General features: G+C 34.7%; 1 protein-coding gene across 1 annotated transcript in view; it reads right to left on the reverse strand.

Annotated features, from left to right (window-relative positions):
- Nucleotides 1-1,928: 1,928 nt before the first annotated feature.
- The window catches only part of PCDH7 (protocadherin 7), a 263,328-nt gene continuing 237,716 nt past the window's right edge, over nucleotides 1,929-27,540 (reverse strand). The window contains exon 4 of the mRNA XM_059470935.1: nucleotides 1,929-6,275. Within this exon, the coding sequence (XP_059326918.1) occupies nucleotides 5,896-6,275 (380 nt within the window). The 3' untranslated portion in view covers nucleotides 1,929-5,895. The remainder of the gene's footprint in view (nucleotides 6,276-27,540) is intronic.

Consider the following 27,540-nt stretch of genomic DNA (forward strand, 5'->3'; position numbering starts at 1 on the left):
ATTAAAAAGAATCCTTTCTTATAAATTACAGTACCATACCACAGTTAGCTAAAAATTATGCATTAATATCTCCCTATTTTCAAATCCTTACATCAGTTTGAAAGTCTTAAAGGAATATATTTCTATCAGTTCTGTACCAATTACATTATACCTATTTGCTGTTCTTTGTTCCCTTTTATTTTTTCCCAGAGGCTGTTCCACACAAGTACAGAACAGGTATTTTGCATTTCCAGCCCCCCAGTTTCTTGGTAAGTGTATCTCAGCCTTTAAACCAGATGTACTTGCTTCAGAAGAAAGAGCTGTAAGAACTGCCTGACTAGAATCCTATGATTTTACTAAGGAATACTCTCATCTAATGGCAGCACTGCTTTCCTTTGCAGCAAAGGCTAGATAATTTGCATATTTATGAACTATTAAGCATCTTCTATACACTCCCCTCAGGAGGCTCAATAAAGACAAGAAATTATTTCTGCCTAGGTCACATTTATTAATTTCAGTCTCTGCATAAGATTTACAGTTTACTGCAACACAGGAGGGAGAACTGAAGCCAGGGTTAAAGGGGAGCATAAATTGTTTGCTTTTGCTAGTTTATATCATCCTCTCTTACCACTCTTAGTGTCTCAGGAAATTTATTTTATCTTCCTGTAATCACCTTCCTGGATGCAGTGGGTAAACAAGAAAATGCAGATAAAAGACAAACAAACATAAGGTCATGCCTTGCATGCTACAGCTGGTATAAAATAAACTTGAAAGCTTGATTGAAGTTACTCATTAAAATACTGTTACTGCTGAAAGAGGCGGAGGGGTAGCTCATTCAAGTGCAGTGTGAGAGATCCAGGGTCAGGTGGTGAACTAAACTTCCCCCATAGGCTTGCAGATTCAGAGTTCTGCTTGTGGAAAGAAGAATCTTTGACACATTCATTAGAGCAGACTAGAAAATGTTAACTTTAAGCACATTCAGAGAAAGAAATTTGCAATGTAAAGTTTATTTTATAAAAAGTTTTGGCCAGTTTGTATTCACAAAAACCCAAGCCTAATCTGTAACTAAGGTAAAAGGATATAAATAGCTCTTTCTGTGATGTTTACTGGGAAATTGTATTCAATGGTTTCCAAGGCCTCTGTAGTAATTCGTTATTTTGCATAATAGAGAGTGGTGAAAGGAGTGTCGACCTTTGATCCCTCTCCCCACAAACACTTTTTTCACATATTATAACTGATGCAAATCCCAATTTAATGGCTGTTTTGGAGCCTGCTCTTTCAAAACAAACAAGCAAACAAAGACAAAAAAAGCTATGTGTGATCCAGACAGCTAAGGAATAAACTCTTTCTACTTAGATGTTCCTTCTTGAGGAGGATTTGTTCTTGATTTACAGTTATGCTGAGATGGATAATTTGATTCACAGCCAGAGAGAACTGGAGGCTCTTGTTTCTCTTTTTTTCCCCCGAATTTCTGCATTAATTGTGTTGTTTTTCTCAATATAGATACTCTACTTACATTTTAGGATGTGCTAACAGTTCTAAACTTCTTGGAAAATATAGCATCCTTGTTGATAATAAGAAAAATTGCCAATCTATAATGGAAATATATGGACTTTTACTAAAGGCTTGTTATTCCACTTAATAGGAAGGTTTTGAACACACTTTTAAAATATGCCCTTTTGATCAGTAATCAGAAACAACTGTTCAGGTTACGAGTACTCTCTGCTGTGCAAATAGCTGTGTGCTGTCCAGGGTGACAGCAACCTCAGGTCTATCGAACTTCACTCAGAAGACAGGTAAAACCTCAGCCATCTCTGCAGCTGAATCTGTGGCCAGTTACTAAGGCAGTGTCATTGCTATTCAAAATACCATTAAATATTGAAACTAGCATGTGATTTAATCTAGTGAAATTGGAACAGACTGTCCAAGAAAGTAAACTGGCAAATGGGCAACCAGTTGAACATGTTATATTTTAATTTGCAGAGACAAAAATGACAAGCAATTTATTTACATAAAACTGTACAAAAGCAAATTAAATTATGTAAATATTTCATAAATAGAGGTGGACTAGCGTTTAATACATTTTGCCATGTTTAGCATAGTTGCGTGCATAGTGACTCATAATAAACAATGATAAATTGTTCTCTGCTTCACTATCAACATCCAAGTTGCAGAACAATAGTCAATGATTATTATTACAAACAGATCGTACCACACTGAATGCAAGTGCTTTAAAATTTAGGAAAAGTTGTCTGAAAGCATACCCCAGGTAGCTGGTGAATGTTGTCTTCTTCCTAGTGCTTATGCTCTCTCAGTTAATAATACAACTTAACTGGTGGGCTTTCATTTCTATTGCTTTATCATCTGCTTCTTTTCTTAAGGAAACTCTGTATATTTATCACCAGTGAAACAGAAAGAAAAATATTTAATTGTTTAACTTCCTTACAAGTGTTGTGTGATGGCTGGATTTATGGCAAGATCTTTATCCCGATTCATGATTTTTCTGCTTGACAACTTCTAGGGTAGCCTTTCAGCCAATCATTTCAATCCCATTTAAGTTTTTCCCCCACATAAAAATAATGTTTAATTTTTTTTCCTGAAACTCAGGCAGCAGGCCAGTCAGAAACCATATTCAATAAACATAGTGGGTCTGAGATCTGGATTAAGCCTTAGATTTTAGACCAAAGCTATTGAACTTTCTAATACATATAAAGTTATATATTAACGCATCAATCTATAAAGGTGCCCTAATGTAAAATACATGCAAAGCTCATTTGAGTTTCCCATGGAAGGAAAGAAAAAAATGATTTCTATACAGTACAAATAAAATCTGATGAAGGCTAAAAGCTATTAAAAAATTGTCAATTTTCCTGGCAACATGAATTGGTGACACCTTGCTAAATAACTATCATATAGACTGATCATACTTTTCCAGGCAGCAAAATTAAAAACAAATTAAAACAACCCCAAAGCCCACACAAATAGTAATTTAAAAAATCCTCAAGACCTACTTAAACCACAGCCTTGTGTTAATAATGCTTAAGACTGGTCCATTAACTGAGTTTGGCAAAAGGCTTCCTTTTAAATATATTATTTATAATTTCTCAGAAAATAAACACAGGTAAATGTACAGGTTCAAAAAAGTTGGGAATAGCCCCTTACCCCTCAGTGTCCAAACCCAACTACCACTTTACCATAATAATAGGTATAAAAGGCACAGTTGCATATTTTGCATTCACCCTAATTATTTTTTATAGCTTTATTTGTTTATTTTTTATACAAAAGCACTCTATTTATGGAGTGGCACCAGATTTAACCTATTTCAAATAAAGAGGAAAAATACAAACACAAAATATATTTGTATGTCATGCCAGGTCAGAAGAGTAATCAGCATATTAATAGTGGCTAGTTCCACAAGAATTACTGTGAATACTTACAGTAGATAGAATTTTTAAAAAATTCTTTCACACATTTTAGATCTAAGGAGATGCACACAAGAAAATTATTTCATGACTGTCTTACGTGGTGCAAAAATTGGTGAATGACTGCTGATCCATTTAATCTGAAGGTCTATTATGACCTGTATTATTACCCCTGTAGAAAAAGTGTCTAAGAATATATGGAACCCAGCTACCTAATTTATTTTCTTGTGTGTAATATTAAATAAAATCTTATTAAAGGAAGTTCTGTTGAACATTTGTGTTATGCAATTGTGTATTCTGTTGAAACGTGCAAGAAAAATGTGTTTACATTACATAAGCATTTTTAGAAGCATTTTTAAACAGGTACTTACAGATTATACAAAGCAGTAACTGCTATATGCAGTCTCATAACAAAGTACTAGCTTGCATCTCCCCGTATTACTTAAATAATTAAACATAAAAATGTTCAATCGTTAATAATCTTTGATTTTAATATTTTCTTTCTAAAATGTGCCCGTTCATCATAACTGCTATACACAAACTAATGTTACTTGAAGAAAGTAAACTTTAGAGAGGAGAATGAAAAGGCCAGTAATGGCACAACCCACTATATGGACAAGTGAATTCAAAAGATAAATGTGATGAGTTGTTTTGATTTACCAACCTCTACCTTAGGCTGTTTAAGGTTATTTCTATGCAATTCTTCAAAGCAAGAAACTACCCAAAGCTACATTATGACTACAGTTACTAGAGAGCCATCTCGCCATGCCTTCGTGCCAGTTCAGCAGCCAGGGATCTGAATGCTTTCTCCGTCCTTGAGCTGTCCTTGCTGTGTTGTTTGATTGTCACTTTTGTCTGAATGTCTGAGCTCAGTCTGTGATTATTAATACAGCATCAACTACAAAGCAATTGGTTGATGTTCTGCATGTTTTGTTGCTTTTATTGCACAAAACCCTGTTTCATTTCCTCTTCCTTTCATGATGCACTCCCCATGATAATTGTTACAGCTCTTGCATATCGTAGCTTGGACTACTTTTAACTCCTCTTGACTTCCTAGGTATCATACCACTGTTTATCAGACCATTTTTTACTAATGCTAAATGTTCTGAGTATTGATATCATTTAGTATTGCACGTTTCTTGGTTTTAATGCACTTGGTTTCAAGAAAGCTTTCATTATCATCATCTTTGACATAATTGAAGCAGTTGATAAGCTGCAACACTGATGACCAGACTTAGCAACCATGCCTTGCAATTTGAAAAGAAGCTTTTTTTATCCGAGTTGAAATGTTCTCTTGTTACTGCATTATCCTATTGTCCACCTTTTTCCCTCCCATCAAGCATTCCCACTAACACGGCCTTCTCTTCTACTATTATTTTTTAATTTTAATCTTAAAAATTCCCTGGAACTAGCATATGCAGCATATAACATGCAGCATGTGCTGCAATGTATCATGTCATTACAAAAGAAGCATCAGTTCCTTTGGGCATTCAACTGAACCACACTGGAAAAAAAAATTGTCATCTGGGCTTGTGGACTGTGCTGCTGCATAGAATGTAACTGAAGTTGTGTTATGAGTACATGTGGGTTTTTTGTGAATACATTTATTTTCTAAGTCAAGCCCCAATACTTAGCAGTTCCCCTGATCCATTGTGTGATCTTTGGCCTTTTTGTAATTACAATCTTCCCAGCTAAATGTTAGTCTTGCCCAAAATAATGATTTCAACAGTTTATCATTGCTATCCTATGGTATAAGTGTTAGTTATTGTGTTTACATTGAAATAATCATTACAGAGAACGAGAGAGAAAGAGAGAAAGAGACACAGCAAGACAGGTTTGTTCAATGGATAAAACAGAACCAGAGTCCATGAATCACGGGAAAGTATGCCATGTTTTTGACTGCAGTCTCAGGCTGAACATATTTCTGTTTCTTCCAGCCTCAGATGAGAGGTGAGAATATTAAAGCTGTGGTCTTCACAAAGTGCCTATTAATGATTATTCCTTTATATTTATCCTATATCTTTATGGTTTCTGAAGGATTGTCCCTGATGGGGATCAGCAATATTCAGATGGTATGTTTCGAATACATTTTCCCTGACCTGTTATCCTCAACAAGCCAGATGACAAACAAACAAAATGAGTGGCTTAATTCATGCTTCTGCAGGAGGGAAACAACAGTGTGTCGTGTTCTTTTTTTAATCAAGCTTGCTACTATGGGAGGAATTTGCAACCATAGATCTAGGAAAATAAAAAATCAGCAAGGGGGAATTAGACATGCAAGTAACAGCAATGTTTTCTACATTGTACAGTATAGTCAGGCAGACAGTATAATTACATGCCTGCTATGGAGGCAGAAGTGGCAGGCAGATCTTTTGTCTCTTTGGTGGCCCCCTCTTTATTGTTTCACATTTTTTCTTAAAATTGTTGTGATTTTAAGACTTTTGCCCCATTTCTTTCTTATATTATGAAAGAACTTTGTCGCTGCTGTTTTAACCTACAGGTAAACTTCTCTTCTAGTTAGAGTATTGACAGGAGATGGCTTGTATTCCCCTGTCTGTGTGAGGGGGATATCCTCTGGGTTGCCTTCTTCATTTTTGCTGAAACTAGCTGCGCTGAAGGTCTCATAAGATGAGGTCAACTTTTTGTTAAGGAGGTTTCTGTTGCGGTCACCCATGAGGGAGGCTTCTCCATTGGCCAGCTTTTCCTGACTGCCCCGTTCATCGACAGGCATGAAAGTGGAGAGTTTTGGCTGGCTCTTCTGCTTTCTCTCCGGAGAAGTGCGGACTGGCATCCAGCAGGAGTCTGAGTGGCCGTATTCATCACATTCTCGGGTGCACTTCCCCGTCAGGGCTACATCTGGTAGAGGCCGTGAATCTGAAAATAAAAGAGAGTTGTCTTTACAAATCGTTGTTACAGTGACTTCCACTGAAACTGAGAATCCTTGCATTCACAAAAGGTATTTTTAAAGATCTTGGTAGGAATGTGGCAGTAAGTTCCTCAGTAATAATTTTTTCACATTGCATGTGCCCAGAGGCAGCAAGCAGATCTGTACAGTTATTCTCAATCTTAATAATTGAAAAAATACAAAATCTATTAATCCTCTTCCTGTGCCTGAAAATCAATTCCAGAAACATTTGGCATTAGGTACTGAATTAATTTTGATGTCTGAAAGAGTCAAAGAAACACTTAATTCCATACTGCCAATTTTCTAGAAATTATTAAAAATACCTTTCCTTGATTTTTTTTTTAGAGAACACTCTGAATTTATGTGGAAGAATCCTCAGACCCTGTGCCCTGGAAATACTTACAAGCATACTTAATGCCCTGCAAATGAGCAGATCCGCTATTGACAAAGGAACTGAATTTTCATATAATGTAACCCTCTGCTTGAATTTGTGAGGATTGGGCACTTGAGTTTTTAGCCCACAATATGTTAGATAAGTTGTACAATCAGTAATTGCAGAAGCATACAAAACCTTTGCTATAGGTTATAAACTTTATCAATAGTACAAATAAAGCTGTTCTGTGTGTACATGTGCATGGTAGGGCATGGAATGAATCTGAGTGCTGCCTAAAGAGAAACATTTTATATGTGCCTGGCTGTGTTCAAGGTGTCCTGCTCCTGTTCACTATGTCTGAGTTTTCTGTTCTTGTAAGAGCTTTTGCTGAAAACCAGCAAAGTTCCGAGGCCTGCAGTATTGACTCCTACCTGTTTTCAAAGCAGGTATATTTAATATTTGTATTTTAATACTTGCATACAACTGAATTTAAAAACTACCTCAACTATTTTAATGAATGGGTAATATTCTTTAACCTTCCTTTTATTCAATTATAGTGTACTTTATGGTCTAAAGGAATAACTTAAGCTGCTTACAAAGGAACAACATTATATTCAAACAAAGCTGACAAAGAACATAAATCAAAAATAAATTTTTCAAATGTGTTTGATATGGCTTTCACATGATATGACTTATTTGATGAAATATTTAGGGTTTTTTTGTAAAAAAAATCAATTATTTTGAAGGGAGCAAGGAACATGGAAACATAATCAGGTACTTCAAATGGGCTCTGGCATCATTCTACCTTCCCACTACAACACCAAAATTCTTGTGAACAGTAATTTTTGCCTGTAATAACATGTGTATACAAACTTATAAAAACTCCTTCAAAGGCCCGCTCAGCCTTCATTCTGTTACTTTTGTTTTGCCTATTTTTTTTTAATTTGGCTAATAAAGTACCTTCTCAAATAATGATAATTCCAGCTCTGATTTTTTTATAAATTGATAAAAGAAACCACTGCTGAAGATAAAAACAACCAACCAAACAAAAAAACCCAAAACCCAACAGCCAAAAACCCTTCACTCCTCCAGAATAAACGACTTTAATTTAAAATATTTTAAACAGGTACTTGCAGAGAAAGCATATTTCATTTCAAGATCTGTGGATTTAATTCTGATAGAATTGCAAAAGCTCTTGAAAGTCAGATTTATCTTCATCCTGTCCTGATTTTTTTTTTTTTAGGCATTTAAACATTAATTTAATAAATAATTTGTTGCTGTACTGTAAAAGTGTGTACACTATTTGCTACTGCCAGGTACCAACATTCAATAGAATTTACTGAATGAATTCTGAATACTGTATAAAATTTCATATTTCAATGAAATATCACTGACTTTGATGAGGAAACAGCCCTGGTTTCTAGATAACTGAGTAATCCTGTAACTAAGATGTGTAAGGCCAGGAGGAGGGAACTGAGTGAGTTTTTTCTTTTTAAAATGACACAATTCCCACCTTTTTTTTTCCCAATGAAGAATGCAATACTATAAAAATTTAGCAGCCTAATGGTTTTTAGGTGTCTGTGTTCTGCAAACATACACAGAATATGGGGATGGGTACAGGAAAATCCTCTGTTTGTCAGCTAAATCAGCATAATTCTGACCCTCCCCAATGATAAGAAGCATAATTAACTGCTCCACTGCTCTGATATGCTTTGATTTTTAACCAGAATTTTTCATATTTTCACAACAGGGCCAATTCCCTTAAACCTCTATAAATTATTTGAACCAGCACCTTATTTCCAAAAAAAAAATCCTGACCATTGAACATTAGGCTTGCTTCTAGTATTTTAATTATTACTCTGACATAATATTAGCAACCACTGATCAAGGCAGTTTGTCTGACCTTTATTTAAAACATAAGAATATAAGTTTATTGGAAAGATTTTCTTTTGTTGTCATTTGAATTTGGGGTTTTTTTTCCAGACTGAAACAATTAGCACCTCATTATATCTGATGGAGTCTTTCTAGCTGAAAAAAAATTTTGAGTCAGCAATACATGGTTTCATAAAAATCCTTCTCTTACTGGTGGTCTTTTAATCATGCTCTTGAAAATGCATCATTTTTTATTGTGTTGCTTCTCCTATTCACTTCTGGACAAATACTGGAACTCATTATTGTGAAACATGAGGACTTAATGTACAATTCAGCCTTATGATGCTGTTTTATGAAGCAAAACCCTCCAAGTCACATAACCTGCTGGGTTATGTGATAAACTTTATCTTCACACCCACAGAAGAGCTCAGAGAGACACTGGAAGAACAATTCTAGCCCAAATAACACCCCAAGAGACCTACCCAGGCCCACCACAGGGCAATCAGACCCTCAAAGGTCCAGAGAAACACAGGGGTGTACAGTAGCAAGTAGGAGCTCAAAACAAGGATTCACAAGGAAAAATCATCTTTCTGTGTAATGCTGCGGATTGCTGTCTAGGTATGTAAAGCAAATTATAAGGCATAAAGGAAAAGGAATTTGGGACAGCAAAGGACTTAGATGACATGGTTTCTCTTTAGGGGAGAAACCATCAGGAAGACAAGTGAGGAGTTTAGATGATAAAGGAGAATTAGAGACATAGGGGATAAAAGGGCCAGTCACAAGTAAATAGTTTGCTTGTCTGGTTGTGTTCTATGCTGGATGAACACCATTTGTCCTGTCCTCTTATCAAGTTTCCTCTCCAGCTCTTTCCTGGCAATGGGCTCTCTATTATGAGTGCATGTATAGATATGGGTGTGTGCACTATCACTAGTAGTCGTCTTCCATTCTGTCCAGCCAGAGAAGAGGACAGAATGAGGCCCCTGGTGCTGTTTGTGTTCATGGGAGGGCTCTGAGTGTCTGTGATCTGCGTGGACAACTGGATGTATATCTGGTGTAAGTGTGTGCTCCGTGTGTGTGCCAGCTGGGAATATATCCTCATCTTTGCTTGGACTTGGGGGTATGGAACAGCAGCAGCAGCCTCCTGCCCCTCAGGCTGTCAGATCCAGTGCCATTTCTTTTCCTCTAAAACACCTTCAATTAAGATTTGACACTTACAGCCTTCTACTCCATTGCTTTCTTGCATCTTTTCTCAGAGCTTGAATCAGTGCAGCATTTCAGTACAGATCTAATCGAACATGGTTTGAAACCTGTTGCATTTTAATCTCTCATCTGTTTAAAAGATTGACACACCTAAACTAGTGGGTTAAGGGAAGATGGGGTGCTTTCTATGCACTTGATAACAGTGATTTAACCTCTAATTTGGATAAACTGCCATACCACTTTAGCTACACAGTAACTGGATTTTTGCTAACTCACTGAAACAGATCAACCCTCTTTTGCAGAGTAGGGACTCTATGGTCAGCATATTAAATTACCTAGTCCATGGAGTTTTGAACAATTTCTAAATTTGAAAATAAAAATAAATTTTACTCATGTTTTCTAGCACAATTGGCATTGAAACACATCTATTTCTAAGCTAAATACTTTTCCTAAGTGTTTCTCAGTTTAAAAGGGAAGTACTCCAGTAGTGACCCCACTGAGAACTGACAAGTCTAATGGAATATGACACAGCAAACAATTTGTCAGCAGAATTGGCAAATCATCAAGGAGCAGCACAACAGATTCCTACTGCAGTTATATATCTGGAAACCAAGTTAATTTGTGCTTAAAATGCCCCTTATTAACAAAAAAAAAAAAAAATTATCACAATGTTAATTGATAGAGAAAGATATGTGATATTTCTTGTTATACTGAAATCTGTAGATTTGGGATTAGGTTCTAAAAGTTTGTATAGACTAGCTAAACTCAACCTTTTATTTTATCTGCACAAAAAAGATAATCAGAAGATGTCATCAGAAGATATCCTCTCAGTTATTGTCAAGTATATCTGCTCATCAGATCAGAACATGGCTCAGCCATTGTAAACCCACTCCCTAAAATGCATAGGAGATGCATGTAAATTGAGAATTCAAAATGTAGTACTTTTAAAACAGATTTCACTTGCCAGATTTCAGCTTGGGAAAAAAATTGGAAAACATTTATTCAATGGACTTTAAAATCTACTTTGTCTCTGTATCTGATAGAAGCTTTCACCCCCAATTTTTGAAATTTATCTGATAAAAGTTAGGTATTTTTTTAAACTTTAGTAACTATTCATCCAATAAATCCTTCAACATTTGCAGCTCATTTCTGAGACAGAAATATGCTTTTTGTTTTCCATAAAGCTTTGTACAAAAGAATGTAAGTGATTGGAGATATTTGTAGGTGTGCTAATGTTTCTGCTGATTGTAGCTGACTGTTCCCTAAGGGCTGGTAGGGTTGCTTCTTATCAAAAAGGGAAGGCACCTACCCCTGCAGGCTGGACTGGGGAAAGGTGATCTTCTATCTCCAGTTAAATACCAAAGAAACTAACTCAAATATTCCAACCAAGCAGTTTTCCACTATTTTCTCTCCTCCTATTCCTAATCAAAAGAGGTTAATATATTTCATCAAGGACATAAACAGTATTATGAACTCAGTAGTCAACAAGTACACCTGGGGATTGGAACTAGATGATTTTTAAGGTCCCTTCCAACCCTATCCATTCCATGACTCTTTATGTTACAAGTTACGTGCTTTTATTTTACACACACATTGCAGAAATATAAGAATATATCAAGAATCCTCACTCTGGCTCCACTCTACACATTTTAAACAACCATTCTTGTACAATATATTTTATAGACCCACAGCTAGTCATGACATTGTTCTAGCACAGACACTGGAGAAAAATGTAAAGAGCTTTTCACTTTTTCATTTTTGTAAACCACACACAAAGCTGATGGCAACAACAGATTTAAGATGTACTTAAGCTGGCAAAACTTTTGTTCCACTTGTCCCTGGAGATGGAATACCTTCCAAATCAATAGTGACACTGTATCTAGACACAATAATTTGAACATCTGCAGAAAGCATTCCTAGCTGCAGACCTTTTTCTTGGAGGAGTACAAAACCACAGTAGCCATGTAGCAGTAGAGCAGTGCAACTCTGCAACTTTTGTAAAGCATGCAGCATGGACAACAGGTTCTGAGGAGTCATTGGCAGAGAGTTCTAAATAGTATCTATGACAAATCAATGGCTCCATGCAGATTTTGCTTTCCACATTGACAGGCCCATAATATCCCTGCATGGTTCCATTTATTGAGGACCTATAAAAACTGCATGTGGAATAGTTCCAGCTACTGTGAGAAAAGAAAAAAAAAAACAGAATAGTAAAGAAAGAGACTGTGGTTTGGATGAGCCCCATTTTTTCTGCATTCTGTACACAAATATGTTACATTCAGAAGAGCATCCAAAATGCAAGTGAAACACCATTATATGATTAAAGTGGAGTATGTTTATATGGCTTTTATATTAAAAGCCATGACTCTTTTATGAGCTGTGTGATCAGGGACACAATACATCTCTTAAAGCCTAACAAGTATTGACGACATGATCAAGGAACAACAATGCAGAAAACAGCTGAGAGAGTACATATTGTAGAAAATCACTCTTTAAGGGGAAAAAGAAAGCCAGTCTACATATCCCTGTAGACAACAGCTACAACAGTACTGTTGTTGAAATTCTTGCCTCCTAATTGCTGCAATTCAGGAGCTGCACCCCAGTTTGTGCCGTGGCATATTCTGACATGCCAAGACACTATAAAAATACTTAAACATGTTAGAAAGCATCAGCAATTTCTTTCTCTGTACCTTAGGCTAAATACAGTTAAACAGCAGTTGAACATATCTCAAGAAGCGTTTAGTGCCCCAAGGCTTGGGCTGCTGTCATTCTGAATGTGGCATTGTCGTGTACTGCAGAGACAGTGCATGCCATCTCTAAAACAGTCTTACCGAATAAAGTCAAACACAAATCCACTGCCTGAGATGTGCCAACTGCACTGAAGTAATGAATAAATTAATTGCTTTTGGACTAGAATAATATCATGTGTATCATGCCTAATTCTAAAATTCCTTTCAGTGCTTGAGAAAATACCTGAGAGTACATAAAGGTTTTATGTATATTGATGGAATGATTAGTATTGTGAGAAAAGGTATTAGAACGATACAAAATCATGAGTTCTATAAATCTGATTTATTTTTTCAATGCAAAGGAAAGAAATATAGAAATAAAGAATGAAGAATATAGAATGAAAGTGAGAATTTTGAATACTTTACTTGTGAAATTGTTGAAAATAATAGTTTCTCTTAAACAATCCCCAAAGCTAGCAAGACTCAGTGCTGTGATGAGTCCAAAGTCCTCATACTTAGCAGTTTCAAGAGAGACCAGAGTGGTATGTTAAAGGAAATACGTGCTGCTAAATGATCCATTACAATTAAAAGTTATAAAAAATAAAACAGACAAAAAAGCAATGTCACAGGAAAATAGAAACAGTTAAATGATTCTTTAAATTTGAAAAAAGTTCATGCTAGATGAATGAAAGTGAATTAGTGAGAAGAGAAAGCAGATATGGTAGAAAAGAGCACTGATAATGTACCTAAAAGGCAAGAACAAAAAAAAAAAAAAAAAAAGAGTGGAAATAATCTATTTTGCAGGCCCATAGTGAAAAATACCAGAAGTAATGTCGTGATTGCAACAATGAAAAATCATGTTAGAAATTAGGAAAATCTTTGAGGATGAATGAAGTAGTAATGGAAGGTTGTAGAATCTGGGATGAGTTTTACAAATGTCTAGAAAATATTTTTCCCAGGATAACATAAACGTAGCTAATCATACCTTGGGAGAGAAAGGATGCACTAAATGACCTCTAAAGTTTCCCTTCATCTCTACAGTTCTGTTGATGTGATTGCCAACTCTCAGGTACTTTGGCCTCAATCCAATTCCTAACTGCTTCGGGGTTGAGACTCTTGACTTACTTAGTAATAAATCAGGCTCAGACAGTTTAACCAAAATTCCATTTTAGAATCCTCTTAAAAAAGCAAAACCTAGAAATAGTTGGACCACTTAATTCAGGTGTTAATCAAAGGAATACAGAAACATAAAGCCTATAATGATAAAAGCAACCCACCCATTCTCACGTTCCAACATGATAATTTAGCATTTATAAAATCTTGTTTCCTGAGAAAAAACACATCCATCCTATCTTACAATTAGTTTCTTCACAAAGTTATAGAATGAATATTGCTTCTGCTTGTAGTGGTGCAAAACATATCACACCTCTGAAATCCATTAAACCTGAAACTGGTGTAAGAACCAAAATTTCACAAGTGTTTGCATCTTATATAATATTTTTGTTTTGCTTTCCTTGAATATTACCTATCTGTGCTGTACAGAGGAGCAGTCAAATAAGATAATAACCATATAAAGTTTTGGTTTTTTGTGCTTATTAAACATACTACACCAGTCTGTATAGCTACTTAAAATGACTCAGACATGTAACCAAAGAAATATCAACCAAGTAATAAAGAAATATTTCCTAAACAATTGTATTTCTGGCTGAATTTCCACATAGTCATAGTAATTTCTATCATAGTTACCTCCATAATGTTAAAGTATAATATTCTTTAATTTTTTCCTGAATTATGGAACAGCTTGATAAAAAAAAAATTCTTGCTTAAATTAGTGATTATACCAGTTCAATAATATAACATCTATGTTCTTTAAGGAATCACCAATATTTTGCAACTATCTTAAAGACAGGTTATGTTAAAAACAGATGTATAGTTTGGGGGTTTTTTCACTAAAAAAACATATACTTGTACTCTTATGGGCCAAAATCATATTGATCTGATGGTTGTCAGTGGAGGAAAATAACATAAATGTTGCAACATGGTTAAGTGAAATCAAATTCAATGAGATTAATCCTAGACAAATACTAATTTGATTACATTATAAAATAGGAAAGGCCAGTAGAAACACAGTTTTCTCTTGTTTAAATTGTATTTATCCAGTAGTTCAGACTGTATTATTTCATTTGCTTTCACAAAACCAATTGCTTATATATAATGAGAACTAAGTATCAGCTTATGGGATACCAGTGGTGAGTACCATACTAAATGCACCATGCTGAACCTAAATTCCCCAGATTTTAATTTTCTAGATTTAAATGTATGTGCTGCAAGACTTCTTGTAATCCTGTTAAATCCTTTGATAGCCTGATTTACTTCTATCACTGCAATGGCAACATTTCCTTCAGAAAAGCAGGACTTACTGTGGTTTCCTGAAGCAGCACAGACATTAAGATGTAGGAAACATTTAAGCCGTCTAATTGTTCTGCCAATCTAATGCTAAGGTATTAATCTGTCACCGTGTCAAATTACATGCCTTTATATGTTTTCAGTAAAATGTGTCAGTGCTTAACAAACTCGGAGCTGAAACAATTTATGGAGCAATTAGAATGTCAGATCTCCTACAGGTGGCTTAAGAAAACCTGAGCCAAGGCTCAAAAGTCACCATAACTCCCTTGATACTCCTGCCAAAGTGGTGGAACTGCAGGAGCTCTAAGGGAATCAGGTAGCTAGCAGCCATTATTAGCTCACCTCAGCTGTTCCTCTCTTTCATTTTATTTCTTGTTGATAAGAATTTAATAATGTATTTTCACATCTGGAATGTACACTAGGTAGGAAAACAAGTGCTCTTGCCACAGAAGACAAAAACACCATGACTTCCCTTCATCTCCCTTCAATTTATGCCTACCTCATTCAACAGATAACTTAGTTTTGGAGATATTCAAAATAACAATTTCTAAGGGATGCTAATGAATGCAGCATTGCTTTAATTTAGAAAATAAAGACATGAGCCCAAAAGATGTCTGGTGTCATTTGGTCTCATGGATATCTCACAAATATCTTCAAAGATATATAAAACCGATAATGAAAGTTGAATACATGGAAAAAGTCAGTGACAAGGATTTTCAAGCTCTTTTTTAAGACTGATATTTGTTGAAGCAATATAAAAGTGCATTATATATGGCTAAGGTTTAGCTTCAAATGGTGACTGATTAAAAAGATAAACCCTCGCTAAGCACATGGCCAGTTAATTGTCACAAGTAATGGTAGGAATAAAATCAATAAACAAACAGAACAACTGAACCACTTGTGCTTGTTGACAAGAACTCAAACTAAAGTTTGAGGATTCTGTTTGAAGGCTTCCATATTTAAGAACTGATTTTAAGGGAAAACACTGATTTCTTTCATATCTTTTAGTGAGCTACTTCTTAGAGAATTATTCCAATACATGAAATAGTAACTTGAACTGATTATGTTGGTAGTACCACTGCATTTGTGAAAATGAAATGCTTCATACTGTTCCATTTTGTGCAGCAAAACATTGCTGTATTCTGGATCTATTTTATACCTCATACTCAGAATTGAATATTGAATAGTAACCTATATTAAATCGTAGTATTGCTTTCATAAAAAGGGAATTACTCGGGTTTCCAGAGGTTTTCTGTGTGACTCATGCAAAGTATATTTTGTTACAAGTCATAGACTCTCAAAGGTTAAACTTGTAAGTGTAAAATGAGCTGAAGATCTGTTAATTTATATTATGTTATTTTCAAATGGGGGAAAGAACAAAGTTATCTATGCTCTACATGCAAATTATTACCTAAATAATGTCGGGCTCAGCATGAAGCAGAAACAAATAACTTGTGACTACTTGTCTTTTTAGCAGCTGTTGAGAGAAAGTTGTATAGTAAGAAGAAATATAGCATGTGAAGGATCTGTTTAACCTTTTGTGTCACATCAAGGGAACCTTATCCCAAACAATGGAAAAAAATACACACTTATCTGTCCGTGTCATAAATGTTTGTCTCAAAAATGCACATATAAATTTGTAATTTTACTTAATGATATTAGAAGATCTGGATTGGAACCAGGTGCTCACCCATCCCATGATGTGTTTATCCAGCTGTGTGCTGGAACTTTTGTCCAGGAGGGCACTGTGAGAGACAGTATGAAAAGCTTTACTGAAATCCAAAAAGATTTGGATTTCACCAACTCACCTGCCTTGATCAACTAGGTGATAATATTTTTCTAAAAGGAAATTAAGTTTTACAAGCAGGACTTTGTCCTCATGAAGCTGTGCAGGCTATGACTGATGATTGCATTATGATTTTAATACCTCACAAGAGTAATTCCCCTAAATTTTTACTTCTGTTATAAGTACTCATGCTTTCTTATTAAGATTTTGCAGGGAAGAGGGAGTTTGGGGAGTTTTTTGCTGTTGATGTAGTTTTTATAGTAAGTATGTGGAAAAGTCTTTACACCTCAAAAAATGAAGAGACAAATACAGAAAGATAATGAATCTCTCAGTGCTCTCAGTGTGATTTATATCCTGCTCAAAGGGATTTTTTCCATTAATTTTTTATTGATTTTTCAGCTGTGTCTGCAGATTACAGTGAATTAATTGCAAGCATCAGCTCAGAATTTTTCCATATTTATGACAGATTCATCTGGGTTACAGTCCATTAGTAATTAAGTATTAAGCACAGCACTAATTCCTCTTGAGCACATATAGCTGAAAGACTGTAATCCTACACATGAATCATAGGGATGTTACATGGAAAAAGGTTGGTGTATCAGTGCTTAGCTCAGTACGGAATGAAACACTATAATGATTTTTTTCCTAACAATATAAAGAATAGAAGCAGTTTGAATGAAACAAAACAGAGGAAAAATAATCAAGTGTTACTTGCAAAGTCTAAGCTGGTCAGACACAGTAGTGTCAATCCTTCTTGTGAGAGGTAGAATCTAACAGAGACTGCAGTGTGTATCACAGCTATTTGACCATTATTATTCAACAATTACACGTGGCAAAGAAGTATAGCTTTTACTTTACAAATAGAACTGTGAATGTTAAAGTCAAGACTGGACTACAACAGGGGTATGTTCTCTCTCATGCCTATGATGAAGACACTGGGGTTTAGTTGACTAGGTAACAGCATCTTCAAATTTCTAAGTCATTTAGTTGAGTTGAGCATACTCTGACACAGATTTTCTGAGATATTCCTCCAAATTTTGTGAAATATTTCCCAGCCCCAAAGTAAAAAATGGAATATTTTTTGTGAGAAGTAACTGCAGTGGAAGTACTTTCTTAATAAATCAATTATATTATTGTTTTAAGAATGTTTAATATCGCAATTAATCTCCTCTTATGTTGTGCAGCACAATACTAAAATTAGTCAGTTTACTTTTGTTTAATGTGGTTGCCAAAGCATTTACCATACCCATGAAATTGTAAATCTCAGGAAATAGTCTATTTTTCTTCTGCTTGTGACGTCTCCAGATTTCTTGAGACGTGCAGTATATATACTTTGTACTACTGCTTCAGAGTTAACATCTACTTTTTCACGAATAAATGAGATATTTTCCATCTTGTTCCATTCATTTGAATATCAAGAAATTTTTAAAATTATTAATTAATGCTTTCACTCAGACCTCAGTAAAAATGACAGTGTTAGGCTTGCTTCACTGGCAGTGCATGACTAAGTTCTTGACAATAGGTAGGGAAAAACCTTAATTATGTCTGCTAGGGTTGCATAAAACTTAGCCAAGCAAAACATATTAACAGTGAGGTTAAATTATCTTTTTAACAAAAGTTGCATATACAACTGGAAAAAAAAAATAGTGTTTTAAATTTATTGACTGGAGGTGAGGAAAATAAAAAATAATCCTCTTGATTACTCCCAGTTTAAATCCACAGTCTACTAATCTACCCAATATTAAGTGGAGTTGCCATAATCAGTTAGCAGCTGCTGGACTATTTTAAAAAGCCAAAGAAGACACTAAACACCAGTGGTTATAGGGTCAAATATCAGAGCTGGACAGAACATAAAGAAATGAAAAAAAATAATAAAGAAAATAATAAAGAAAAAAAAAAAAAGAAATCTGTACATTTCACTTGACTTGCAGGGCAACTATCATTAAAGCAATTAAATTAATGTGGTATTTTGGCAATTATTATTTCAGACAAATTTTTAGTAAACTGTTAATTTCCTTTTATTAAATGATTATTTCCCCCTATTGCCCCCACAATGTACCACAGCTAGGCCATATGGTGTATACTTTGTACAGGCATCTTCCTTTCAGGCCATCCTGAATATGGTTTCCTGACAGAAAAATATTTAGCAGAAAATTATTCTCTCTGCAGTATTTTAGTCTCTGGCTTCTCTCAGAGATCATAATAGAGGTGTCAGTTGGGATTGTGGTTCTCGAGAATGTAAAGCATTGTGCATTGAAGTATAGCTAATTTATTCATGTAACAGATTCCATGTTGGCTGGTACAATTGTTTTCTACTTGTGTCTGCTATGAAGCTGCAACTTCAGGCAAAGAAATGTGTACCAAAAAATCACCTGAGCCACATTTATTGTCACACGAGGGAATTATTCCAGAATTATTCAAAGAGTATGGCATGCTCCTACCAGAGCTGAATGAAGTCCTACCAGTCCAACTGCACATCACACTTGCGTATTTCATGGACCTTGTACAGGAATGAGCATCAGAGAGGGTTGCTGAGCATATTTCATGCTCTTTTATAAACAAAGCCTTTCTGATAGTGATCCATTAAATTAGGTCTGGACTAAGCACAGCCGATAAACCCACAGTCCACAGTGGTGGACACCAATGATTAGTTTATTAAACTTACACTTCAAGATAATTAACTTAAATGGATTGGTAGAGCATTTACTATATATATACATGTATGATATTTTAAATCGGAGATGAGAGCCTACCTAGCTAAATTTGAAAATTATCTGTTCACTTTCAAGGTTAGAAATCAAATGGAAAAACTAATGTGTTCTCAAAATACTTCGACAAAAATTAATTTTCAGCATTAAAATTAACATTGATTTTATTCTGCTATTTCTGTGAAGGTATTTTGAGACTCCTATTTTTTATTAGACTATTCATGTATACTCTCAACTCTCTTTCCAGCCAGGTGTGTGAAAACTTGTTATATGTGTAATAGTGCAAAAAACCAACTGAACAAACTCCCAGTGCATATCTTACCCTATCAGACATGTGGTTTGATAATTATATACATCTTGAGTGCTGTTAAATTATTTGTTCTGCGTAAAAGTATTTGTGGAGTTTTCTCTGTTTCTATTTACTGATGATTTTAGTCACTGAAAGTAGAGGAGGTACAGAAAGAGGTCAAAATTGACAGTAAAACTGAATCAGGGCTTCTCGTGCCAATGAAATAATGAAAACCAGCACTGTTCTTACAGCAACAATAATGAATATAAATAGACAAAGATCTGAACAGCTACTGGGAGAAAGAGAACAAGGCACCCATTTCAAGAAAAAAATCTTTTCCTGCCATCACAGATAGCCTTGTGATAAATCTGGATAAATTAGGATGCCCTTTAAACAATTTTCATGCTTCAAGAAATGTCTGTGAGAGACAGGTCTTCCTCATTTTCCTTTAAGGAATCAGATTTAATAGGCTGAATTGTACGTGTGTTTTCTACACTTATATTTCTTGTGTCAATCATTCCTGGACAAAATCTGTTATCTCATCTTTGACAAACTTCAATACTTAATATGAATGCCTTTTTCCCTCCCTGGATTTGTTGACTCAAGCACACATATTCATAGAGCTCTACAGACAACAATAGCAGAGTGCAGTACAATCTAAATAATTGTCACTGGATATAAAACATTTTTCCAACTCTTTTTTATGTTTAAAATTAAGACCATAAGTAAATGTGCAAATCTGCGCCATAGTAATATAATGGAATAGCTTTTTAACTATCTGATTTTCTTCCACGTAAAATGCTGGACAGTATATTTAAGGAAATATCCAAAAAGCAAGTTTCTTTGCTTTTTTGACTGATAGCATCTTCTAAACTCACACGATTAAAAGTCATTGAATAGGTGCCATATAATTTAATCTCAAGAGATTAGGACATTTTGGTCTGTGACAAAGTGATTCTATGGACCTAATGTGTTTTATACCACATCTGTTTGAAACTCAGTAGAGAAATATCTTGCCTCTCGTTGAAACTATTTGAATATAATTACATCTTTCTGGAATAACAAAATAACAATTTCTTATGATATTTATTAATGTCATCATGCTATAAGAGGAAAACTCTTCTGGTTAATTTACAATAATTTTATTCATAGGGAGATGTTAATCTGAATTAAGACTTACAGACATATCTTAGGTTTAAAATTTTAAGAGATAAAGTTGATGGAAAAGGAAGAAAGAGCAAATTTGGAATAAATTTTGCTTGCTAAACAAAGTATCATTTAATTTCTCTTTTTTTAGATTCACTTATTATGGTTCAGTCCATGAAAATCTGTCTAGCTGCAGTCATCTTTTGTTCTACAAAACAAAACTTATACAGATTTCTATAATAATCTGTATTTTGAAAACTCTTTTAGGAAATTTTAAATTGTTTTAAAGATCTCAGCTACACAAATTTGCCAAAGGAATTAGAAACATCTATGAGAATTTCTCTGTGATTCAGTTTTACCTAATTTGTCTTTCAGGGAAAAATAATGCACAGCTAAGTCATAGGTTTCACAAGATGCATTACATCACTAGTACTTAGGATTTAGAAGTTCAGTCAATCCAGCTTAATTTAAATTTCTAAAAAGCATAAATATTTTGTTAATTCAGAGACTAACTTCATACTGCTCTGGTATTCTTTGAATCAAACATTTCTGTCATCAATGAGAAGTGCAAATTCAAAATAAACAACTGAAGCTGGTGGCATGCCAACATCTGAAATTAATGTGAAGTATGATCCAGATCTGTTCCAAGGATAGCAACTGAAAATTTCAGCGGAACAGAAAAATGAGATAAAGTCTCTTGAGATTATATGTTTTGGGTGTTAAATATTATAAAGCACACGAAGATTTATGCAATTTTAAACCCTTTTCTAAGACACTGACATCAGCAGCATATCCAAAGCATAGATAATTTTTCTCCAAAAAGATAACAGGTACATTAAAGATGGTACCAAAATTTTTGCTATACTCCTCTGCATCTCATCTATTAAATAGTTTACATGGACAGAGATAATAAAACAGCATGATAGAAAATACAATTCAAAGCTGTGTTTGTAGCCTGTCGTATAATTACTGCACAATGTATTTTTCAGCTCAAAAGTGTGAAGCTGCTGAGCCAAGCTGCTCAGCAGCAGTGTGTGTGTTTTTCTGACTGAAGAGTTTTAGGTTAAGTGGAACTCCTTTGAGGAAAATGAAAGATTGCTTGATTCTCAAGAGTAACTAAACTTGTTTAACTGAGAGAATTTTCTATAGCTCAGAGGGGAATCTGTGCCCCTGCCTCTAAATTTATAGGTGACAGAATGAGACTTCAAGGAGACTGTAGAGTTTATTCCACACAGGAATCTACTGAAGTTTGCTTGACTACATAATGTAGGAGGAAAGGACATTAAAGAGAACTAGCAAAATACATATTTCAGATTTTCAAATTCTATCTAGTTCATAACATCTCTTTTCACTATTAAGAACAATAAAAAATTTTTATCTTATTACATAGTGTTCTAGTAAAATAAGGTTATAGACAATATTATTATTTTGAAATCTCTTGCTGAGTTATTTACCCAGCAAGACTCAACCAAAAAGGTTATCAAGCAAAAATATAATCAAAGAAATCTTATGAAATCGACAAATATGAATTTGTAAAGAGATAGCACCAAAAAATGAAACTGGAGCTACTTATGGAGCCATGCCAGCTTTGCTTTACCTAGGGGTTACATGCGCAAAAGTTTTCAGTAACCCAGAAATTTAGTGTGATGAAAAAAATAAAAATTTCTGGTCTTCCTAAAAAAGCTTTTGCTTTAAAACTGCAGTGATTAATTTGTCAATGCTGATATAGTACTCAAAAGGATTAGTGTAGTAGAAACTTGATCTAACCCTTAGTCACAAAGCATCGTTGAACATAGCATATCATTTTTTGGAAAAATTAATGTGTAAGGCAGATTTCTGCTGTGATATACCATTAACATTTTAAAAATAATATGTTTCATCCTGTGTAACACCAATGGCAAGTTATATATGCCTACATGTGGGTGGAATAAAACAGGCAGGCTCTAGAAGAGCACTGTATAATATGAGATTGCTGATGGAATAAAACAAAACTAAATTTTACAGGATGGGAAAACTTTTAAGTACTTAAGACTAATTTTCACCAATTTTCTCTGCCTGTTATGAAACAAATACAAACTGTGTACTACACATACTATTCTACCTTGTTTTTCTGGTCTTCTAGGAGTTTTTCAGGCATTATTTGGATGGGAGGATATTATTTGTTGAGATTTTTTTTAAAGACAGTAAAAGAAGGCTAAGAAGAACACAGAAGAGGCATTTCTATTTATAAAGTATGCATAACTTTAAAAATTTAAAAAAATGAAGTAAAAAGAATAAAGAAGAAATCATTAAATTTGAAGAAACTCAACCCAAACAAAAGATAAACAATTATAATGAAATTTTTGTAGTGTTTTGAATAGGCATTCCAGTCAGTAAACCTGACTCAGGCTGAATACTATAATTACCTGCTTTATGCTTAATATTCTGTTGTTCATCAAGTGAAATTAAAAGCAAAGTAACTCTAGGTAGTTCTGCAGATCTGGCTTAAAAAGAGAAGTATTATCAATAGCTATAGTTCATCTCATCTCAAAAAAGTCTATCAGGTAACCAACACATCAAAGGACTTGCACTGCAGTCTTATTCTGCTTTGTTTCTAATTATGAGGTTCTTCTCTGCAGGAAGCAATTCTAAAAGAACTGAAACAATTTATTTTAAAGGCTACAAACATCAGAAGAATTCTGTCATACATCCTGAAATGCAGACTATCTTAGCACCTCACAGCTTGCAACTGGCAAGTACACAACACTTTTGTAGGTACAGAGTCTCTGGAAAACAGCTTTTCAAAATGACTTCTGAAATTAATTTCTCCCTATTATTAACTTCATACTCTTATGTCAATGAAAATAGTCTTTTATTGACCAAATAAAATTTGTGAAAAAGTATCATTCTCTAAAATCTACCAAAGAGACATTTGAATTTCTCATATTTTAAAGAGTGAGAAATAAATGATGTTGAAAGTAGAAGTAAAAAGAGCAACACTTTCTTTGCCATATGCAGAAAATAACTTGTGTGGAAATGTTAAGATGGGGAGAAAATAGTGTCAAACAAAACAGAAATTTTCAGACTTCTTTTTCTATAAAAAGTTATAGCACCTCACTTTGGAAAATATTTCATTTGTTCTGAAAGTACATGTGTTCTGAGCTCTGCTATGCACAATGAAGTTAAATAGAACCTTTTATTTCCATAAATATGTGTCAGCATATTACAGGAAACAAAAAAAAATTGTGACAGTTTACATTACATTTCTGTTTGTACTCCCTGCCATGACCTTCAGTACAGATCATCTGCAAGATTTTGATGTTATTGTCCCAGATGCAAAACAAATTGAAATGTTGCACAGAAATTTTTCTGATTTACAATGGTCAGCAAGAGTAACTTAGAAGAAAGTCGCACCAACAAAATGTGGTGTCTTATCTGTCTCTAGGTACAGAACTCGTATTCCCAAACACAGACCTGAACTGCACTTTTAACTTTGATTCTTAGTTATGCAGCTGATATTTCAAGTCATTATGCCTATGTTCAAAACTGAGTGCTCATAATCAACTTCCCTGCCTCCCAGGTGATGTCACGCGAGCATCCTCCTCTCTAACTGAATATGGGAGAGATCGAAAAATGCCCTACATCTCTTGCTGAACGACAGGCACTCAGCTAGAAGGGGAGCCAGGGACCTGTGGTGAGAGTTCAGAAGGCATATTGCCGTCCCTGGCTGAGTGTTTGAAAGGCCACAGAGGGAAAGTCACTCTGCTTCCCTCCCTTGCAATAGCTCCCGACAGGGACCATGCAGCGCATCGCTACAGGACGATGATGGCTGCCACCAAGTAATGGGAATCCCCTTGAACAAGACGTAGATCCTGCAACTTCCAAAAGCCTGCTTTCCTGGGAATGTCTGTGCCTTCTACTCTGATTTTAACCTATGTGCTGGGTTCCTGTGTTAAGGGAACATTTAGAACTTCACTTTTTTTTTTTGCTTGATATCTGCGTGTCACCAGAGCACAGACTTCCAGATGAAATAGTTTTGTGACTGTGAATCTCAGCTTAGTTTCACGGGTAACTTTGTGATTCAAAACCCAGAGTAAGGTAAATGGAAGAAATTAACCTTGTGAAACAGCTTCTTAGGCACTTCTTCTGAGTGTACCCCACTGCCAGACCAAAAATAAATGACCTTGAACTCTCCCATTTGTCTTAACAAACTAGTCAAAAAGGTTTTGTCTGGCACCAAAACTGTCAAAACAGTGCTAAGGTTTTTAATTTGAAAATGGCAAGGTCTAGAGCTGCTCTATGACACAAATCATAATGCTGTTAATTAAACTCTAAAGCAAATACTAAATTTTGAGCTGCAATAATTACCAACATTTTCTCTAGGGCTCAATATCAAGTACTTATTTCAATTAATTAACTGGCATGATGCGTTCAATAACATTTCAAAAAAAAGAGATGGTTAAAATTCTGCTGAATTTATTAATAAAATCTTTGCCCCTCAAAAGACTGAAACTTAGCTTATCACCACCTTGGTCTCAAGAGATTAACGGCATGAAGTCCATAGCTATCATCTCTCCTTGCAAAATATTCAATATTCTCCAATAAAGTCACTTAAAGTAAATATGAGATGACAACTGATTAGAGATCTGTCAGCTTGAGCAGTAAGACTTGACACGTTGTTTCTAGCTGAATTCCAAGGCCGTTATTTCGATAATTGCACAAATGAAACCCTTGCATATTTTTCCTCAATGTGAAAGCTATGAGCAAATAAGGGCTGTCATTCATTTGCTAACATGATCTAAAAGTAGCACAATGAGTGCAAAATGTTTGATTGGCCAAATATTTCTTCAGTGAACCAATACCCTGCTGCTTGCTAGACGTTTTGAAAGGCTCTGAGGGATCTGCATCCGTCATGATGGCTCATGAAAAGAAATTGTTCCCCTGTTCCAGTCATCATCTATTTTCTTCAGCTCATCACTAGATTCCCAACAATAGTCAACATCTCACTCACCAGTGCGACTGAACATGAGTTGCAGCAGCATTAGAAGACATCTGACTAAACTGGAATTCATTTAATATTTCCCATCAATCTGCTAGACAAATTACATCAGGAGTTTGATGACTTTAACTCTTCAAATTTTGTCAGAGAATTAACTGCTATCAGTCAGGATGTACCTTTAACCCTCCATAAACATCACTAATTCAATTACTTGCAGGAGCTGTAATGTCAGTATTTATTTGATACAAAAACCCAATAAAGCAAATATACTTAGACTCAGTTTCTCTGTCCAGAGGGTGCCACTGTGATCTTCCAAATAATTCCTTGAATACATGAATTGAAACTTTTCCCTCTCCTAGAAGCAAGATTAAAAGTACCTCTTCTAGAAAATAATACCGTTTAGACTCCAAGAAATGTTGAGTTTATTAACTCCCTCTGCTGAACTGTTATAATTACTCTTTCTCTTGCTCTTTGGAGGATCTTGTTCTGTGCATGTGTACCAGAAACACACAAAACTAGAAAAACCTGTCTTATAGAAATATACCTGTGGTAATACCTTTCCCCTCTCCTCTTCCATTCTTACTTAATGAAGAAGCTCTGCTCTTCTAAAAAATTATCATTGATGAAAATAAATATTTTGTAATGTATTTCTGTAGGTTAACAGAAAGATCTAACCTGGAAAGTAATTTTGAGGCCTTGGTGCAGTTTTCCATGCTTTGAAAAGTATTTGTAAACAGACAAAGATGACATTGTTGGCTGCTGTTTTATTTCCTAAAGAACTCAAGGTCTTTAGAACACTTATTTTTTTCCCTTAAAACCAAAACTTTACTCCCATTTGGGAAAAATCAACATCTTAATGGCCCATTTTATCATACAAACCATCTTGAAATACTTTTTTAACTTTTATTTGCAGAAATTGTTTTTTCTATCTTTCTTACTCCTTTGTTGTGTCTGAGCTACACCTTGCTACCACAACATCCTACCGGATAAAATAAACTTTTAAAAAGTTTATTCTTAAATCTTTATCATTGTTCTCTACTAGCAATTGGAAAAAAAACAAAAGAAACAAAACAAAAACAAAAAAAAAAAAAAACAAAAAACAAACAAAAAAACCCAAAACACAAAAAAAAAACAAAACACAAAAAAAATCCCAACAAAGCAAACAAAAAAAAAAACAAAAAAAACCCCACAAATAATAAAAGGAAAAGTGGTGGTAGTTTCATCACTGGTTAGTCTGAAAGCTTTATTACATTGTTAGTGTACTAATAGCATAATGGATTTACTATGGAGGTTCATTTATGAAAGGCGTGGTATCTGGACACTATAATTTACCTAAAAATTGATGCATACCTACCTCATTGAAAAGCCCATAAATCTAACTTTTTTCCTATTACATTCAAATTTCCTTTAGAACGTCCTGTTTAAATAAAAATCTCTTTTTACCTGTGGACATTGCCATATGTTTGATTACTTTCAATTTTACTGAGTAAAACATAAACTGCTGCTTAGAGCAAATAAATAAAAAATGCAGTTTATCAGCAAATAACGAAATTGGACAGCAAGGCAAAAGCCATTACCAGCTTTCAATTCATAACTAGCAATTAAGAATTATTTTTCTCATTTAAATAAATAAATGTTCTCCAGACAGTATCTTGAACATTGTAGTCTCACATTCATTTTTTTTCAGTTTCTAGACAAAACAACCCCTCTGCCATAAACATTTTTCAGCTGTATTATAAATCTGCAT

This window comes from Ammospiza nelsoni, chromosome 4 (genome assembly GCF_027579445.1).
Source record: "Ammospiza nelsoni isolate bAmmNel1 chromosome 4, bAmmNel1.pri, whole genome shotgun sequence".
Lineage (NCBI taxonomy): Eukaryota > Metazoa > Chordata > Aves > Passeriformes > Passerellidae > Ammospiza > Ammospiza nelsoni.